Source organism: Bubalus bubalis, chromosome 6 (assembly GCF_019923935.1).
Source record: "Bubalus bubalis isolate 160015118507 breed Murrah chromosome 6, NDDB_SH_1, whole genome shotgun sequence".
Classification (NCBI taxonomy): Eukaryota; Metazoa; Chordata; class Mammalia; order Artiodactyla; family Bovidae; genus Bubalus; species Bubalus bubalis.
This window is the reverse complement of record NC_059162.1, coordinates 26,426,982-26,447,112: the sequence shown is the minus strand read 5'-3', so window position 1 is coordinate 26,447,112 and position 20,131 is coordinate 26,426,982. Positions and strand designations below refer to the sequence as shown.

The following is a 20,131-nucleotide window of genomic DNA, read 5'->3' as shown; positions in this document are numbered from 1 at the left end:
CCTGAACCTATCACAACATTGTTTAACTGGCTATAACCCAATATAAAATTAAAAGTTCAAAAAAATATGTAGAGACTGATGAATCCTGTTAGAATATGGGGCCAGATGAGGTTAAAGTCATGGATAAATGAGTCCTTGGACTTAGCTTTCTCCTCTTGGTCTGTCACCCCTCACCCTAACTAGCTGCCCTACAAATAAAAGTCATTAACTTGGGAGGGTCCTGGGGAGGACATACTGTTTGTCCTACCACGACTGTATTCATGAAAAAAAAAAATCCACTAAATTATGGATGAAAACGCTTTCAGCCTCCAAGCATGCAGAGATTTTGTATGGGTAAAGAAAAAGAAGTTGTTTGTTGTGTTTGATGTTCTCCAGCTAGGTATTGTATAAGGTGGAAGTATTTGAAGTTGCTGTTTTTGTATATCAAAAATGGTCAGGTATGGACCATTTTATATAGTTCAATCAAATAACTTCAATTCAAATAACACTGAAATAGAAAATTTGGCAATGCCAGTGATGTTTTTGAAAAAACCAATACCATCAGGAAATTCTTCATGTATCAAAAGTGTGACTCTGATGCAGTATGTCATTGTTAAGCTGTGTGTGCATCAGTCAGCAAGAATCTGCTGTCCAGAGGTACCTAACCCTCTGTCCATTAAAACAGAAAGCAACAGGCCAGTCCTCTAAGGTATTTTCCTCTTTTGGAGGAGAGATATGTGCAACATCCCACAGAAAATAGATTTATAATAAGATGCTTCAAGTGTGTGATTCCCCATGCATGACCATTTGAACTGGCCTCTGTCCATCCTTCCTTTGTACCTCCATAATGCCTATTAATCCTTCACATTGTCTCTTTCACTTTTCTGAGAAAGTGGTACTCTCCCAAACAAGTTCTTGACCTCATGCTTCCGCTAAGACCTTACTGCATTCATCATCATCTCTCTGGCTTCATCCATCTCTCCCCTCGGCAGCTCCTCTGCCCATAAACATGCAGAGGCACCCGTGTCCACCTGCCCTCACTGCTCTGCCCCATTGAGCTGCTCTTTCTAACAACCACCCTATTTTTCTCTTTCCTTTCTACATGAAACTTCTTGAAGTAGTTTAGTGTAAGCTTCTTGCAGTTGCTTCTTACCCTTGAAATGCTCTGCTTCTGCTCTCTTGAAGTCTCTTTTACAAAGATCACCACTGACATCCTCATCATCAAACTAAAAGGACACTTCTCTGCCTTTCGAATCCTTACCCTCTCAGCAGCATTCAGCAGTGCTGACAAGCTCTTTCTTCTTGGAACTTTTTGCTCCTTTGGTTTTCAAGCTGCAGTGCACTGGCTACCCTCCCACCTCCCTGATTCTTCTTTCTGTAGCATGCATTTCTCATCTTATTTCCTAAATAGAGAGATCCTCTAATAATCTCTCTTTAGCTCTCTTCTTATATCCCCTAACATTTTCCACTACTTAACGCGTGAATGACTTAATCAGCATCTACAGCCCAGAACTCTCCCTAGTTACCAACAAGCGTTTATAGGAAGCAGTGAGGAAGCAATGGAGACAGTCAGGAATTTGACATTGGTAAATCCAAGTTCAAGTCTGGCTCCACCATTTACAACTTTGACATTGCTAAATACGGGAATATCACAGAGTTCTTAAGATAACTAGATGACAAATATTTTCAAAGAGTATATTTTAAAGTATAGAAAAAGATACAGATATTGACATATATTTTAATAATATTTCTAAATATTTGCTGGATTTCCCTCTTGTTTATTCCATAGCACTCTAATTTAGTGTTTCCAAGATTAAATTCTTTATCTTCTCCTTCACCCTTGAACGCACAATAGTACATCTTCCTGATAGCCTTATTCCTGTTAATAGTACTGTTACTTCCAGTCACCCTTACAAAACCTGGTATCATCTTTGATTTCCTCTTGTCTTCCATCCACCCCTTTAACTTCCAAGCATCTAAGACGCTGAAAAACTCTATAGATTTATCTCCACAGTGGCTCTCAAATTATAGCCCCTTTCTTTCCATTTCTACTGCCTTCATCACTTATCTCCTGAGCTTCTGTAATTATCTGATATCTACTTCTAACTCCATCATACTACACACCATCAGGTTAATTTTACTAAGAATTTTAAAAACACTTCCTGTGGGTTCCCCATTGCCTATCAATCAAGCCCAAACTTTTAAACATGCCAGTTAAACCCTTCATGCTTTGGACTCAAAATTTCTGCCCAATCTTACCTCTTTCTATTAATCTTTGTGTAACCCACCCCCAAATCCAACTGATTACTCCCTATTTCCTGAACAATTCTTTTGATTACTACTTATACAGTCTTTTCATGAAGTCTCCTTCACTGAAAAATACCCTTTCTCTCCACTTAAATTGCCATAACCTTCTCCAAGGTCCATTTTTAATACTATCTCTTCCATACACCTTACCTATTTTCCCCCCCTAAAATGTAATCTCTCCTTCCTTCAAATTCCTCAAAGAACTTTTATCATATATCTTTCCAGGAGAGATGACAACCACCCTACTTGACTAAATTGTAAAATCGAGAAGTCAGAGACTATCCTAAACTCATCTTCATATCTTAGTCCTTGAAGCATCAGAAATACTATAAGTGGTTATATAAATATTAATTGAATTAACAACTGAAACAGAAGAAAATAAAGTACTACTTTTCACAATAAAATGTTTCGAATGTACCCATCTCTCTGAAAAGTCATAAAAAATGTGGAGTAAATGCTGCCTAGGCACAAAAAATAATATTGTGGAAACATCCCCCGACATAAACATATCAATGGTACCTCAGAAATCATATTTTTAAAAGCATTTTTACTGTGCAAATATAACACATAAGAAAAGGGACTTCCCTGGTAGTCCAGTGGTTAAGACTCCACCTGCCAAGGCAGGGGGACACGGGTTCAATCTCTTGTTGGGGAAGATTCCACGTGCTGCAAGGGCAACTAAGCCCACGTGCCACACGACTGAACCCATGCTCTGGAGCCGCTGCTTGGCAACAAGAGAAGCCACCGCAATGAGAAGCTCTCACACCACAATTAAAGATTAGCCCCCGCTCACCGCAAGTGGAGAAAGCCTGCTTGTAGCAACGAGACCCAACACAGCCAAAACTTAATTAATTAAAAAGGAAAGTTAATAAAACACAGCAATGAAATTTAATAAATAAGAAAAAAGCAAAAACCATGTAGTCGCTCTGCAGTAGAAGAAATAGAACATCGCTAGGACCCTAGAATCACCCATCTACCTTGCTGTATGCCCCACCAGATACACACACAATCACTTTACAGACTTCCATGATAACTACTTCTTAGCTTTTTTTTTTTTAAAAAAAAGGTTTAACTTCTTATGTTTGCATCACTAAACAATACAGTGTGGGGTTTTTTTGCCTTTCTTTAAATTTTATATTCATTTTGTATATAGTCAAAAAGATTCAGCATCTTTCCTTAAACACAGGGATCCATGTTTCTGCAGCCAGCTGCCATTCACTCACTTTCATTTCTGTATAAGATTCCGTTTTATGACTGTACCGCAGCCTGCCTGTTCTACTGCTGATGGACATATAGGCTGTCTCCAGTTTGGGGCTGCAATGAACGGTGCTGCTGGGGATGCTTTCCATGTGTAGGCTGGCGCAGTGCTCACATTTCTTTAAGATGTATGCCTAAGGCTGGCTAGCATTGCTGACAGTGTTTCACATTGCCTCTGTAGAATAATTTTTTGGTAAATAATATTTTAAAATTTTACTACTGTATGGCATAGGGAACTATACTCAATATCCTGTAATAACGTATAATGGAAAAGAATTTGAAAAAGAATAGATATATAAGTATGTATAACTGAACTACTTTGCTGTACACCTAAAACTAACACAACATTGTAAATCAACTATACTTCAATGAAAAGTCCTGTTTTGAAAAAAATTAAAGTAACAAAATTTTTTCTCATATTTTCTAACTTCTATTCCTAAGTGCTTCTTACAAAAAAGCGCCTAATGTATATGTATCATATTTAACTGGGATTTATGAATAAATTAGTATATTTTAAATGATTACTGGAAATGTATACAGTTGGTTGATTGATTGGATGTTTGTTTTCCAGTTTTGCATTGATTGTATCCATATGCAATTTTTAGTTGACTGCATCGTGACCAGTTACACTTTCTCCCTGTTTTTGCAGGTCCCCTCCTATCAGAATTGTTTTCATTCTAAAATATCTATATTTAACCTTACCATGGTCTCTGTAATGTCATTTTTCCTTTCTCTCACTTTTTTTTCCAATCTGGTCTCCCTTACTCTTTGTCCTTGTGGATTCACAAAATTCAGCAGATGCTCTGCTTCTTCCATTCCTGCTTATGAACTCTACTCTGTAATTCTGTAATACCAGTAATTGCTCCCTGCTAGACTCTTCTGATGTCTTTCCCCTGGGCCCTAGGCCCCCGTGAAAGACCTAGCTCACCTTTGTGGCATCTCTATCACTTGTTCATTGTTCTTTCTGTAACACAAAATAAACCAGCCTTTAATATTAACATAAGAAATAAACACATACACTTTAATTTCTTAAAAAGTCTTGATTTTGAAAATGTGTATGTCAAAGGGAATATTATCACTAAATAATATTTTCTCCTTTAAACCTAATACTTGAGATTTGTCCTAACATGAAGCATTCCACTGTGATCCCAACAGAAAGCTTTAAATAAGAGAGCAACTAAACTAAGTCTGATCCCAGATCCTGTTGGACTTGACAGTCATCTTTTATGAAGCTTTTCAATAAAGCTGTAGTGGCTGTTTAAAAAATTACAAAATGAAAAACCCTCTATGGCATAGAAAGGAAGTACTGCTGCTTCTTCAGATGCTAAGTTTAGCTAATCTTGCACCAGACCTGGCCGGGAGCTACAAATAGTTCCAACCAACCAGCAGGAAAAGGCATAGCACCAGGGCAGTGCCATGGACTCGGTCTCTCCAGCAATCATTTCTGTTAGGACAGCTCGATGACAGGTACCTAAGAATTGGAGGCTTGAGGAAGTATACTGAGAATTTTTCCATAAAATAATATAAAAGGTGAATTATCATACATCATATTTACTTCAGGTGCACTTAGGTAAGTAGGTGTATTTTATAGAAGTGGTCATGTTACACTGATGAAGCTATTCTTTTTTAAGAGACTAGAGATTACTCTAGAAGTTAGAATTATAAAAGAACAATTAACTCATCAAGTCGTTCCACTGCTCCTTAGCCTGAAGAAGGTATTGAACATTTGAGTTGATTATAGCTAATAACCTGTGATCTCATTTTCTAGAATTGTAATACAGGGAGCTACATAATGTGGCACATTGGGAACTGGAGCACTAATCTATTTTTATTCCCTTTTCTTTCTCCTACTTGCAAGCTAAGCTCAGCATTGGCCAGCGAGAAGTAACAGTTCAGAAAGGACCGCTATTCAGAGCTGAAGGTTACCCCGTCAGCATCGGCTGCAATGTAACTGGCCACCAAGGACCTTCTGAGCAGCATTTCCAATGGTCTGTTTACCTGCCAACAGCCCCGACACAAGAAATCCAGATCATTAGCACCATGGATGACACCTTCTCTTATGTAGTGTATGCAAACCGGGTAAAAAGTAGGGAAATCTACGTGGAGAGGGTCCAGGGTAACTCAGTCTTTTTGCACATTTCCAAGCTCCAGATGAAGGATACTGGCGAGTATGAGTGTTTTACACCCAACACTGATGAAAAATACTATGGGACTTACAGTGCGAAGACTAATCTTACTGGTAAGCTGTGTGTGCTTCTTTACTAGCCAGCCCCTGACAAACCAGAGTCTCCATCATCACAATGCCTTGCGCTGTGACATGGCTTTATATTGTTCTGTTTGTTTTAGCAAAAGAGCCCATGAACCCCTCTGGATATTTTGGAGTTTGTCACAGATAGATATCTCATGTTCTCTAAAACTCTCAATTCATTTTCCCAATCAACTCTGTCATGAAGAGTTAGATATGATGTGGTATTCCTAGGCCTTGCCCACAGCTATCCATAGGTTGATAATAACACAGCATCAGACAAAGCTTTGAGAGTTCTCATGTCTCTTCTTGGAAGCAGAATATTAACTTGATAGAAGAGCTGGTATTGATATAATACATTTATATATAACACGACTGAGTGACTGAACTGAACTGAATATCATAGGAAGTAAGTCATTAATGTGGAAATAGTTATTCTCAAACTACCATTCTCTAGGGTATTTTCCTATGTGGCAAGGATCGTATTTGAAATTACTGTTTTGTCCCTTTGCCTAGAATATCTTATCACTTCCTTTTCAGCCTGGCAAACTCCTACATATACTTTCAAACCCAGTTTAAACACTTCCTCTCCGGTGAAACCTGTTCTGACTGTTGCGGGCAATATTCCCATCTTTGTTCCTTCTTGATGTTCTATTCACACCACTGTTACTAGCACTCACCCAGCTTATGTGGTAATTGGCTTCTTATATGACCGTCTCTGATCTTACCCCGAGCACTGTAAGAGAACATTTACCTCACTCCCTAGCACACTGGTGAGCACTGAGTAGAGGCTCAATAAACATTCATTGTTGAATCTAAATGTTGCTTTCACATAAACTTAGGCTGTGTGATCTCCTTTGAGGAGGAAGAGAATGTTAAGGTATTAGATGGTTATCAAAACTTTGGTAAGGGTTGCATTTTGGCTCTGAAAGATAAATTATAACAGATTATTTCAGAACTTTATTTTATAATGGAGCAGGTGAAGGCCCAAACGAGTGAAGTGACTTGTTCCAGTTCCTGGAGTCAAATAGGGACAAATATAGGATCAGAATATAGGTCTTCTAGCTCCTTGTGCTTTTCCCATTTAAAACCTCTGTGTCTGAGTAGCAAAATGGGTTACAGACTGTGCTAAAAACATAACAGTGAACCAAGAGCTTTGCCAGGTTCCATAGACTGTATGTACATAGATGCCAATGTTCCTGTTGGTAATAGGTAAAGCATACGGCTGATGGGAAGCCAACTCAAAGAATGTACTTTACAGATGGTGGGTCAGGCCACCACCTTCATCTAGAGAGGCTAGTCTAACTAAGCCTCTAATTGATCTAAGTCAATTACCATCATTCCTCTGTGTCCAGTTATTCCAGATACCCTCTCGGTGGCCATGACTCCCCAGACTCTAAATAAGGAGGAAGGTGAGCGGTTGGAACTTACCTGTGAGGTGTCCAAAGCCACAGCTCAACATACCCACCTCTCTATCACCTGGTACCTGATGAAGGATGGAGAAGGAAGCCAAGCCAGCAAGATTATTTCCCTCTCCAAAGATTTTACGTTGCTCCCTGGGCCCTTGTTTACAGAGAGGTTTGCAGCTGGTGACGTGCGACTCGACAAGCTTGGGGTCACTACCTTCAGGCTGTCAATGGGGAGGCTCCAGCCCTCAGATCAAGGTCAGCTGTTCTGTGAGGCATCTGAATGGATTCAGGATCCTGATGAAACCTGGACTTCAATCACAAAAAAGCAAACAGATCAAACAACTCTCAAGGTCCAGCCGACAGGTAATTATCTTTTCAGGAAATTCGTTAATATGCTAGTGGTGGGTATTTGGGGGATATCTTTCTGTTTTTTGGGGGTTTTTTTCCCCTTTTTTTGGCTGTGCCCTGTGTCTTAGTGGGATCTTAGCTTCCTAACAAGGGACTGAATCAGTGCCCTCGACAGTGAAAGCCTGGAGTCTTAATCACAGGGCCACCAGGGATGGAGTCTTAACCACAGAACCACTAGGGAACTCCTGATTTTTATTTTAAAATCTTTGGTTGAATATAAAACAAGATCATTTAGAAAGTTTGGGTAAATTTTGCTTTTGTCATTTTTGGAGCATAAATAAGAAAGATATTCATTTGGGGCTCTGTCCACAGGCTATGTCCACGGGAGGTTTTATATGGGATAAAATCTGTTGACTGTTAGGTAGATTCCACAAACCATACAGGGAAATAGTTTTGTTGCCATTTTTGCCAGGCTCTGTGTAAGCACTTCAGCTGCATTATCTAACGTAGTCCTAACAACCAGCCTCAGAGCAAGTTGACAAATTCCGGTTTTTGAAACACAACCCAGAGCCCCAGCTAATGGTCTGCCTAAGCTTGCTCAGCGGGTGAGAAGTGGAGCTGGTGTTTGAAGACAGGTGTGTCTCTCCAAGGCCCTCTCTCCACAGTCACTTGGGCTCAGAATAGCCCCAGTTTCCAATGTGAAGCCTTGTCAGTGCTCCCTCCGCCTGACTCCTTTACCTTGCAATAATGTCACTCTTCGTGATCCATTGGCATTTTCACCAGAGCAAGCAGGAAGCCTCCATTGTAATTCCTGGTCTCTCCACATGAGCTTTGGTCTGCTAGGAGGAGATCTAAAACCATAAACATTCATGCTAACAGCAATGATCCAGTGGTGGTTGACTGAAGTTTTCTTTCTTCTTTTTTCTTAAAGAGGAGTATTATTCTGTTCCATTAAAAACTGTCCTGATGACGTTACATGTCCAAATTATACACGGGGAGTCCTGTGGAGACACATCATATATGCTTTTTTTCTCCCCTTTCTTTGAAAAAAAATTTTTTTAACATAAAAGTCTTTATTTTTAAAATGTATTTATTTAAATCAATAAGAATTGTATATGTTTAAGGTGTACAGTACTGTGTTTTGATATCTGTTTGCATTGTGAAATGATTATGATCAAGTTTGTTAGCATATCCATCGCCTCATATGGTTGTGTCATGTATGTGCAACACTTAAGATCTACTTTCTTAGCAAATTTCAGGTAACACCACACAGTATTACTAACTGTAATCATTAGATCTCCAGAACTTATTTATCCTGCATAACTGAAACTGTGTACTCTTTGACCAACGTCTCCCCATTTACCCCACTCCCACAAGCCCTGGCAACCACCGGTCTACTCTCTGCTTCCATGTGGTCAACATTTTTAGTTTCCACAGTCTTTCTGTGTCTGGCTTATTTCACATAGCAAAATGTCCTCCAGGTTGATCCATGTTTTTGAAAACAGTAAGATTTCCTTTTTTCTCATGGCTTAATAATAGTCCATTGTGTATATATACCTTTTCTTCATCCATTTATCCTTTGGTAGTCACTTGCATTGTTTCCATATCTTGGATATTATGAGTAATGAACACAGTGCAGGTATCTCTTTGAGACACCGTGTCGTTTCCTTTGGATATGTACCCTGACGTGGGGATTGCTGGGTTATGTGGTAGTTCTACTTTTAGTTTTTGAGGAACCTCCACACCGTTTTCAATAATGATCATACCAATTTACATTCCTACTAACAGTATACAAAGGTTCTTCTTTCTTCTCCATCCTCACCAACACTTGCTATCTTTTGTCTCTTGATGACAGCCATTCTAACAGATGTGACGTGATATCTTGTGGCTTCAATTTGCATTTCCCTGGTGATTAGTGATAAGCATCTTCCTGTCCATATTTTTAGCCATTTGTATGTCTTCTTTGGAGAATATCTAGTCAGATCCTTTTTCATTTTTATGTCAACTTATTTGGAATTTTTTGCTATTAACTTGTAGGAGTTTCTTATACATTTTGAATAGGAACCTCTTTTTGAATACATGGTTTGCAAATATTTTCTCCCATTGTATAGATTGTCTCCTCACTCCGCTGATTGTTTCTTTTGTGTACAGAATCTTTTTGGTTTGATGCAATTGTACTTGTCTATTTTTGCTTTTGTTGCCTGTGCTTGTGGGGTCATATCCAGAAAATCGTGGCCCAAACTAATGTCAGGAAGGTTTTCCTTCTATTTTCTTTTCTTTTTTCCTTTGGCCATGCTGCATGACATGTGGGATCTTAGGTCCCTGACCAGGGGTCGAACCCATGCCCCCTGCAGTAGAAGCACAGGGTCTGAACCACTGGACCACCAAGGAAGTCCCCCCTTTTATTTTCTTCTAGTAGTTTCTCAATTTCAGGTCTTGGGTTTAAATCTTCCATTCATTTTGAGTTTATTTTTTTTTAATATGCTGTGAGATAGGGATCCAACTTTATTCTTCTGCATATGGATATCTAGTTGGTTCAAAGCGTTTATTGAAGAGACTATCTTTTCCCTGTTGTGTGTTCTTGGCACCCTTATTGAAGATTAATTGACAAAGATTCATGAATTTATTTCTGGGTTCTCTATATCCTGTTTCATTGGTTTATGTGTCTTTATGCCAGTATCATAGTTCTGATTACTATAGCTTTGTAATGCATTTTGAAAACAGGTAATGTGAAGCCTAAGGTTCTTGCTCAAAATTCTTTGGCCAGTCAGGGTCTTTTGGGGTTCCATATGAATTTCAGAATTGTTTTTATCTATTTCAAAATGCTATTAGAATTTTGACAGAGATTGCAATGAATCTGTAGATTGCTTTGGGTGATATGAGCATTTTAATAATATTAATTTTTCTAACCCATGAACATGGGATATCTTTTCATTTATTTCTTTCATCTTCAGTTCCTTTCACCAGTGTTCTACAGTTTTCATTGTACATCTCTTTCACCCCCTTGGTTAAATTTATCCTTAAGTATTTTCTTCTTTTTGACACTATTGTAAATGGGATTATTTTCTGAAATTTTTTTTGATAGTTTACTGTTAATGTATAGAGATGCAACTGATTTTTTTCATGTGTTGATTTTGTATGCTGCAGCTTTACTTAAATTCTTTATTAGTTTTAACAGCTTCTTGGTGGAGTTTGGTGGGCTTTTTTTCTTTTGGTTCCTATATATAAGAACATGTCATCTGCCAACAGTGATTCTTTCTTCTTTTTTTCCAATGTAGATGCTTTTAATTTCTTTTTCTGTCTAATTGCTCTGGCTAGGACTTCCAACACCATGTTGAATAGAAGTGGTGAGAGTGATCATCCTTGTCTTATTCTTGATATTAGATGAAAAGCTTTCAGTTTTCCACTGTTAAGTGTGATGTTAGCTGTGGATTTGCCATATATCACATATGCTTTTAACTTAGGAAAATTCCACTGGATATTCTCAGCCAAAAATGAGAGCAAGAAATCACAATTTATATCAGTTCAACATAGTATAAAATATTTTATTTTAAAAAATCCATTACTATGTACTTTACACATCCATGCATTCATCTTGCTTAATAGTATTGCATTTAGAAAATCACATGTGTTGTTCTTTCTAGATGATTTAAAAAATAGTCAAGGACATTTTGATTCTAGGCATTTCTTTGGCATCTCTGATCTCCCACATTTAATTCAATCCCTGTACTATCCTGATAGGAGGTAGCATCTCTCTCTGGTATTAAAGGGATAGGTGCAGTGGCCTCTCTAAATATCTGCCTTGCTTTTGTTTCCTAGTGAGAGATTTTCAAGTCAACATTAGAGCTGAGAGCACGGTACATGAAGGAAAATCCTTAGAACTGGTTTGCCTGGTCATGGGCGGTGGTGGCCAGGACCCACACCTTCAGGCCACTTGGTTCTTCAATGATGTTGAAATGGCCCACATTGATGCTGGCGGAGTTCTGGATCTGAAGAAAGATTACCAAGAAAGAGCAAGTCAAGGACAGCTCCAGCTTTCAAAGTTAAGCCCCAAGTCTTTCTCTCTCAAAATCTTCTCTATGGGCCCAGAGGATGAAGGTACATACAGATGTGTAGTGGCAGAGGTGACAAGAGCTCAGATGGGCTCCTGGCAGGTGCTTCAGAAAAAACAATCACCAGACAGCTTTGTGCGCCTTTGGAAGCAAGCAGGTATGTGAAGTCGGGGCCAGACACGGTTGGGCTGCATTTCGATGTCCTCCTTTGTGAGTATTGGATACTTTCATGGACACAGGGGAGGTCTCCTGAAGTCAGGTATCAATCAGGTCACTTTGAGGTGGAGTGGAGTAAAGGGAAGCACCCAAACTAGCTGAAAACCTGGGGGCTTCCCAGGTGGTTTAGTGGGTAAAGAATCCGTCTGCCATGCAGGAAACCCAGGAGACTCAGGTTCGATCCCTGGGTTGGGAAGATCCCCTATAAGAGGAAATGGCAAGCCACTCTAGTATTCTTCTCTGAAAATCCCATGGACAGAGGAGCCTGGTGGGCTACAGTCCATGGGGTCACAAAGAGTTGGACACAACTAAAGTGATTGAGCACACACCCATATAGCTGAAGAACTGAGTCCTACTCCTGAGCCAATAAACAGGCTGTGACCATGAACACTCCATGTACTTCACTTCACTAATTCTCAGCTTCCTCAGTTGTAAGATAATCTAATTTCACTGTCTTTAAGTCCCTTCTTGCCATCTTAGATTCTTGATTCTATTTGCTATTATTTCTGATTGGTGTGTTGGGTTTTCTTTCAGCCGAGAATACCTGCGTTCATGAAGCCCCCCCGTCTCCTTGTGTGTGTGTGTATTTTGAGTAGATTAAGAGAAAAGAGCTAAAAAAAAAAAAGAGAGAGAGAGAGAAAAGAACTTATACTTGCCTCTTTCCTGAGAAATAAACACCCACATTACCCCCTCTACTTTTTCAACATCTTTCAGGTGTCTTTCGTCAGTTCTCTGTGTTCTTAACCTGATACAGGGAACAATACTTAGTCTTAATTCTGCATCCACCCATGACTCAGAGTAAGAAAAGAAGAAGCGACAGTGGGTGGACTCTATTGCCTGCGTGTTGCTGTGATGTGGTGAGATGCCTATCTGACCCAGATAGGCTGGGTCTGATTATCTGGAAGGCCATCCAGCTCCTGTTAAGTTTCTGAAGGCTGCGTGACCTTAAGCATGTTTGAATAATCAGTTCTTTTTGTGTGGAGAGAACACTGATAAATCCACAAGCAATACTGATTTTCTGGGCTGAGTATTAAATTCAAAGTCTAGGAAGATGAATTGCCCCAAAGCAAAAACCAAAAAAAAAAATAAATAACAAACCCAAAATGAAGATGTCCTTGTTGTACTCGCTTATTGGAGGCATCTCCATAGACACAAACACTTCCATGCTCTTCTCCATCACCCCATTTGCTTGGAGTGAAGACGCACAGCTTTGGCCTAGATTGGCGAGCCAGGAAGTGTGTTGGTGTTAGTTCTTACACTAAACATTTGGTCTTTCTTGTTAGGATTCAGAAAAAACTATGTAGGCGTGTTTACATATTTACACAGAGTTAAATCTCAACCTTGTGTATCTGTCTCCACTGGAGCAGAACTGTAAACCTTTCATAAACTCAGGACATAGGAATCTGTGCCAGAGGGACCAAAAGGTGTGCTTTGGGGCACACAGATCACAAGCCTATCAAGTAGGTGGTCTGCCCAGGCTGAAAATAATACTTTGTGCAGGCTGGAGTCCAACCTGTTTCTTTTTATGGAGAAACAGAAAAAGTTAGTAGCAGATTTATTAAAGACCCTATTGAGCACTTGGTTTTGAAACTCAAGCCATTACTTGAGTATGAGCAGTTTTATCATCCCGTGAATGTTTTAAACAGAAGAGGGTACTTCCCTACCACTATGCAGGCGCGCCTTACACATGCCTGGTGAGTGTGTCACTTCTGACTCGGAGACAGCAATGACCACAATAAAGTAAGGAAACCACAGTTTTTTTTAAAAAACTGAAACTGCTCGAAACCTATCATAATGGTTATATTTGAATAGTAAGATTATGACTAATAATTTCCCCTATAATTTTGAAACTTTAGTTATGAGTCTATTTTTAACTTCAAAAAAAAAAAATAAGTGTAATAATGCCTCTAATACCCCAAATTTGGAAGCAAGTTTTATATAAATATATGTTATGTTATATACATATATATAAAACAGGTAGATATATATTAATCTATTTGTGGACATTAGCCTTCTTTCTGTCTTGGTAACATATGTTCATCCATAAAGCTGTTAAAGACAGAACTCTTCCTCAGCAGAGAAGATCAGTTTGCAAATTCATTTAGATCCTATTAAGATTTCAAATGCCAGTTCTGTTTTGTTTTCCTGGAAATTCCCTGGTGGTTCAATGATTAGGACTCTATGCTCTCACTGCTGAGGGCCCAGTTTCAATCCCTGGTCAGGGAACTAAGATCCCACGAGTCTAGAAAATATAAAATTTTTAAAAATCTTTTTATTTTCCTTTTCTGACTTTGAACACCTCTGCTCTCATGAAGGGACTATCATTACACACTAATACTAGTAGCTGTCTTTTGCTGGGCACTTTCCCTTGCCAGCCAGGGTAAGCCCTTTGCACGTGCCATTCACTTAGTCTTCTCACAGTGCAAAAGTGAGGTGCTATTATTACCCCCTTTCTTTTACAGGAAAGGAAATTGAGGCTCAGAGAGGTTCACTTTGTTGTCCAGGGTAATTCTATAATAACTCCAGGGACCTTGGCCTTAAGCATGAGGCTGGGCTGCCTAGGATGCATGAGCTTGAGGGATCTTTGCATTGCCCGCAAAGCACCCAGGACAAGGCCTCGCACAGGAAGTATCTGTTCAAAGGAAGTCCACATTTCTGATCATCTTGAATTTTCCATCTGGGAGCCGGACTTACATTTACTGTTTTACACTGTAGTTCAGATATAGGAAGGATGTCCCTTCAACCAACAATATATATGAATGAATATATGATTTGAAAAAAAGAAATGTATATATATGTGTGTGTGTGTGTGTATAGGTGTGTGTATATATATATATTTTAAAAATACTTGAGGGGGAAGTATATCTATATTTATAGTATATATATTTATATATACATACATTTTCCCCCAAATAATTTTGTAAAATAAGACATTTTTAATAAAAAAAATTTTATTGGAGTTTAGTTGCTTTACAATTTTGTGCTAATTTCTGCTATACAGAAAAGCTGATCAGCTATACATATACATATATCCCCTCTTTGTCACCACAGAGCATTGAGTAGAGTTCTCTGTGCCCCAACAGAGGTCCTTATTAGTTATCTGTTTTATACATAGTAGTGTATAGATGTCAGTCCCAGTCTCCCAACTCATCCCACCCCTTGTTTCCCCTCTTGGTGTCCATATGCTTGTTCTCTACATATGTGTGTTTATTTCTGCTTTGCAAATAGGTTCATCTGTACTATTTTTCTAGAGTCCACACATATGCATTAATACACAGTATTTGTTTTTCAACTTCTGACTTTCTTCATTCTGTATGACAGCTCTCGGTCCATCCAAGTCTCGGCAAGCGGCACAGTTTCATCCCTTTTTATGGCTGAGTGATATTACGTTGTATATATGTGCCACATGTTCTTCACCCATTTCTCTGTTAATGGACATTCAGGTTGCTTCCATGTCTTGCCTGTTGTAAATGGTGCTGCAATGAGCATTGGGGTGCATGTATCTTTTGTAATTATAGTTTTCTCTGGTATGTGCCCAGGAGTGGGATTTCTGAATCATACAGTAGTTCTATTTTCAGTTTTTAAGGAACCTCCATACTGTTCTCCATAGGAGAGAACAATTCATATTCCTGTATCAATTCATATTCCTACCAACAGTGTAAGAGGATTCTCTTTTCTCCACGCCCTCTTCAAGTAATTGTTTTTTAATGGCAGTATTTTGAACAGAAATATAATTAACAGTACTTCTTCACTGTTCAGTTACATACTAATTAGGGAAAGATAAGTAATGAGAGGAAGGTAATTTTGAACTGTGAAAGTCTGAATTCTAGAAAACTAAACATTGAAATAAACACAGCTTCATTACTTTCAGTCTCATACACCATCTCTAATTAATTTAACAAAATAATACCCTGTGTTTTCCCAACTAGATGTGCCTAAGGAACAAATCACTAAAACTTAGGGCAAACTGTAAATTGTTTACATGTAAATTAGTTCTTCTGGTGTTCTTTCTGCCATTTCTACTATTTAAGTGTTGATTAAATCTTTTATTCTGGGGGATGGTGCAAGAGTGAACAATTTGATTGGATTTTTCACAAAGTAGTCAAGTTTTAATTAATGAGAGTTCACTGTTTTTTAGAAAACTTTTCATTTACTCGAAGTATCTTTTTCTTCTAAAACCTGTAATCCACAGCAAGAAATGTGGTCGTGTCTACCAAGAACCGGCAGCAAGCAGTGTGGGAAGGAGAAGCGTTAACCCTTCTCTGCAAGGCAGATGGAGCTGAGAATCTCCTGACTGTGGCCTGGTGGCATGTCCCACAAAACCAGACACAGCCGGTGTTTGTGGCTGGCATGGAGCAGGATGGCACCGTGAAGCTGGGTGCTTCCTATGCGGAACTCAATAACCTCAGAAATGCAAGACTGGAGAAAATGGACTGGGCCACCTTCCAACTTGAGATTGCCTCCACCACCCTCACAGACAGCGGCATGTACGAGTGCAGAGTGTCTGAGAGGATCGGGAGCCAGGCCAGAAACCAGAGCTGGACTCAGAGGGTGTCGATCACCGTAAAGCCTCTCGGTAAGTGTCAGGGAAAGCCTTTGCTGAACTTGCATATCATCAATATCTTCCTTCTGTAGTGGGATGCCGTGGGATTTGATTGCATGTCATCCTGAATCCTCTAGTTACAGTACGTATACCCCGGAATACAGAGCAGAGTCTCTGGTTACCACATCTGCCAACTGGTCTCTAAAGTTTACTCATTTTTATAAAGATGGTCTTTAGGGTGCAACTTATAAGTTGTTATTCAAGTCTAAGAACAAAATCGTATCATTTGGAGTAGACTTAGGAAAGACATAGGCCAAGTGAAGCTGACCCTCATACCTTCAGGCTTCTGACAGCTGCAGCCTGGGATTGCGGAATCTCCCTTGCAAGTGTAGAACAGGGATAGTGCACCCAGCAGTGGGGTAAGGGAAGGAGGCCGGCCAGCAGGGCTGGGGCGCGCCCCACCCCCTCAGTAGCAGCTGTCTAAGCAGTGGACTGGGGAAACACTGCCTGTTTGTTGTCTCTGCTGAGAACACTCTTACAAGAGGGTCAACTTTAGAAAACTGAGGTCAGAATTCAGGACGGCCTGTACTGTGAATCAATGTCTACCCCCAAATATTTGATACTCCCAATGTATGAACACATGGTTCAGTGTGAAGAGGTAATGACTAGGAAAACTTAGAAGCACTGTACCTCGATTTGATAAACATGTTAGGAATCGTGTTTTGTGTTTCTGCCCACAGAGTCAAGTTTACAAGTTAGTCTGATGAGCCGTCTACCACAAGTGAAATTAACCAACACCTTTGACCTGTCCTGCGTAGTGAGGGTTGGCTACTCTGAGCTCAAGGTTCCACTCACCGTGACATGGCTGTTCCAGCCCCCCAGATCTCGAGCCTTTGATCTGCTTCTTCAAATCACCCACAATGGCACTATTGAATGGGGGAGGGGCCTACCCCAGTTCCAGAGGAAGACAAAGATTTCACAGTCTTCATTTCATTCTCGGCTCCTAATCCACGATGCCACCGAGGAAGAAGCAGGAGTTTATCAGTGTAAAGTAGAAGTGTATGACAGAAATTCGCTGCACACAAACAGTCCTGTGAGGGCTTCTGCCTCCTCTCACCCACTAAGGATCACTGTCACTTTACCAGGTTAACACTACTTGAAATTAATTCCGCTTTTTTAAAAAACATTCTTCCCATTTGGGGAAAGTTGTGGAATTAAAGCATAAAATACTTTCTCCCCATGTTTGTACTATAAGTAGATACAATATATAAGTGATATCCAGGAAGTGGGGTAGGGATAGATTAGGAATTTGGCATTAACAGATTTAATGGACATGACAAACTCTGGGAGATGGTGAGGGACAGGGAAGCGGCCGATGGAGTCACAAAGAGTCGGACACGACTTAGTGAATGAACAACAACAACATTAACAGATGCTCACTAGTATATGTAAAGTGGATAAGCAACAAGGACCTGCTGTATAGCACAGGGAACTATATTCGATAGCTTAGAGTAACCTATAATAGAAAAGAATCTGAAAAAGAACATAGAAATCACTTTGCTGTACTCCTGAAACATTGTAAATCAACTATATTTCAATTAAAAAAAAATTAACCAGAAACAAAAACATACCCCCCACCCCCACACACATACAGACACACACATGCAAAGTGATCTAGGTTAACATTGAGTTAATATGCACGAAATGGCCACACTGGTTTTTAAAACATTGGAATACTTCCACACTAATAATAACTGTTGCCCCTTCCACATTTCCTGTAAGTCCCCACCACTCAACAACTGGACACCACCTGGCACAGCAGGGGGCCTCCAGGATCGGCTCCAGTGCTGGGGCATTCTTTCAGATTGGTCCCTGCCTGTGCCTGGCCAGTCATTAAATGTTTAGAATGTCTCTCCTAGTGGTATGGATAATGCAAATTCCATTCAATACACTTAGCCATTCATTTTGATATGTTAATGTATAAGAGTTAGAGAATTTGTGATTATAGTCAACATAATTTACCTTGTCAATTGGTAATAGAGCATAGAGATGAAAAGTAAGACACAACTTTACAAATTCTGCTGTGCCAGTATCTTCTTTCCTGATTTCCATCCTCTTAAGGTGGAGTGTTCAAGAGCCTTTGACATCACTTAGATCTAATGAGAACTTAATCTGTCCAAGCCTACTGACTCCATGGGCAAATTGCTGATGTGCAATTTAAAAATGGTGACATGTTCCTAGTGCAGTGCCTGACAAACCAAGCAGATGCTCAAACATGTTAGCCATCATTCTCTCAGCTACTGAGCAATAGTTTTGGTTATAGTAGTCATCTCCTTGTTGATTAACTCATGCCTTAATTTACTTGTCTTTTCTGATGTATTTCAAATTGTTGGTTCAATCCTTTCTTCTTAAAACTTCTTTTTCCATGGCCTTGTGACACAAGATTTTCTTGGTTTCCTTCCTAGCCCTCTCATGGCGCCTTCTCATTCTCTTTTGCAGAGTCCTCTTCTCGCACTGACTCAGCCCTTTGGGCTTCATTCTCAACTTTCTCTCTTCTCATTCTATACAGTCTCCCAAAGTAGGTTTGTTCTACCCAGGGATTTATGCTATGTATTGACAACTCCCAAATTCACTATCTTGAATGACTTCTCTTCTGATCTCCAGACTCATGCAATTGCCTTCAAGACATGTCTATACTCAATATGTCAGAACATAAATACACCATTATCATCCTGCCAAAGCTACTCCTCTGACATCGTTCTCTGTGTCCCCGCCATCCATCAGTGATCTAAGCAAGAAACCTGAGTCATCCACTACTCCTCCACATCCAACTCATGTTCAAACTCGAATTACATAGCAGGCAAGGTCCTTTGTGATCTGGTACATTTATGTCTTCCCAGCACCATCTCTTTCCACTTTCCATCTTGAATTTGAGCTTCAGCCACACTGAATCACTTGCAGTTCCTCCAATACGCTATGCTCTCTCTCATTTTTAGTCTTTGTTCAAGTTGCTTCTTTTGCATGGAATTCCTTTACCTCTTCTCCATCAGTTTAATTCCTATTAACCCTTAAGACTTAGCTTAGAGATATCTCCTCCAGGAAGCCTCACTCCCATATTTGGGTTATACAATCCTGCTATGTGCTCTGATAGTCACTTTTGCAGACTTCTGTCCTGCTTGGGTGACACAATCCTATAATCTCTCAGCCTCTGTCCCAGTACTAGTCTCTCCCTCTAGGCAGAAACGGAGGGGAGGGATCCACAGAGCCTGGAATAGTCTGGCACATAAAATAGTATGCATTAATAAATGTTTGTTGAAGGAGGAATAAAGAGACCTACTGGCAGCATCAGTAAGCAGCCACAAAAGTATAATCTGTGATGTCAGCAAGAAGATAAGAATAAGATTTAGAAGCCAGGTTTTGCCATTCATCTTTCTGACAAAGCAGAAAAGCTCTGGGGTTAAAGGATAGTTGACTCCATATCCATACAATGTTCCCAGAGTTGAGTGACTGCAAAGAGACATTCAGTTTTAATAGTGAACATACAGCTTTCTCTTGTTTACCCATGTCTGCAGACAGGTACAACTAGACTTGGGCAAATTATGGGTCAAGGAGTATTCTGGATAGCAAACACCCAGACAAAGCATCCAAGGGCCACTTTCTCTCCATTTGATTTATGAAATGCTATAAAAGAGAAGATGTCTGTGCCTAAATATTAAAGAATTTTCTTTTTTTAAATTTTATTTTATACTGGAATATAGTTCATTAATAATGTTGT

At 39.6% G+C, this 20,131-nt stretch overlaps 1 protein-coding gene across 1 annotated transcript in view; it reads left to right on the top strand.

Moving 5' to 3' along the window:
- Positions 1-20,131, top strand: part of CD101 (CD101 molecule) — a 39,076-nt gene that overhangs the window by 3,144 nt on the left and 15,801 nt on the right. The window contains exons 3-7 of the mRNA XM_006054091.4: positions 5,402-5,782; positions 7,144-7,560; positions 11,365-11,754; positions 16,006-16,389; positions 17,097-17,501. Of these exons, the coding sequence (XP_006054153.4) occupies positions 5,402-5,782; positions 7,144-7,560; positions 11,365-11,754; positions 16,006-16,389; positions 17,097-17,501 (1,977 nt within the window). The remainder of the gene's footprint in view (positions 1-5,401; positions 5,783-7,143; positions 7,561-11,364; positions 11,755-16,005; positions 16,390-17,096; positions 17,502-20,131) is intronic.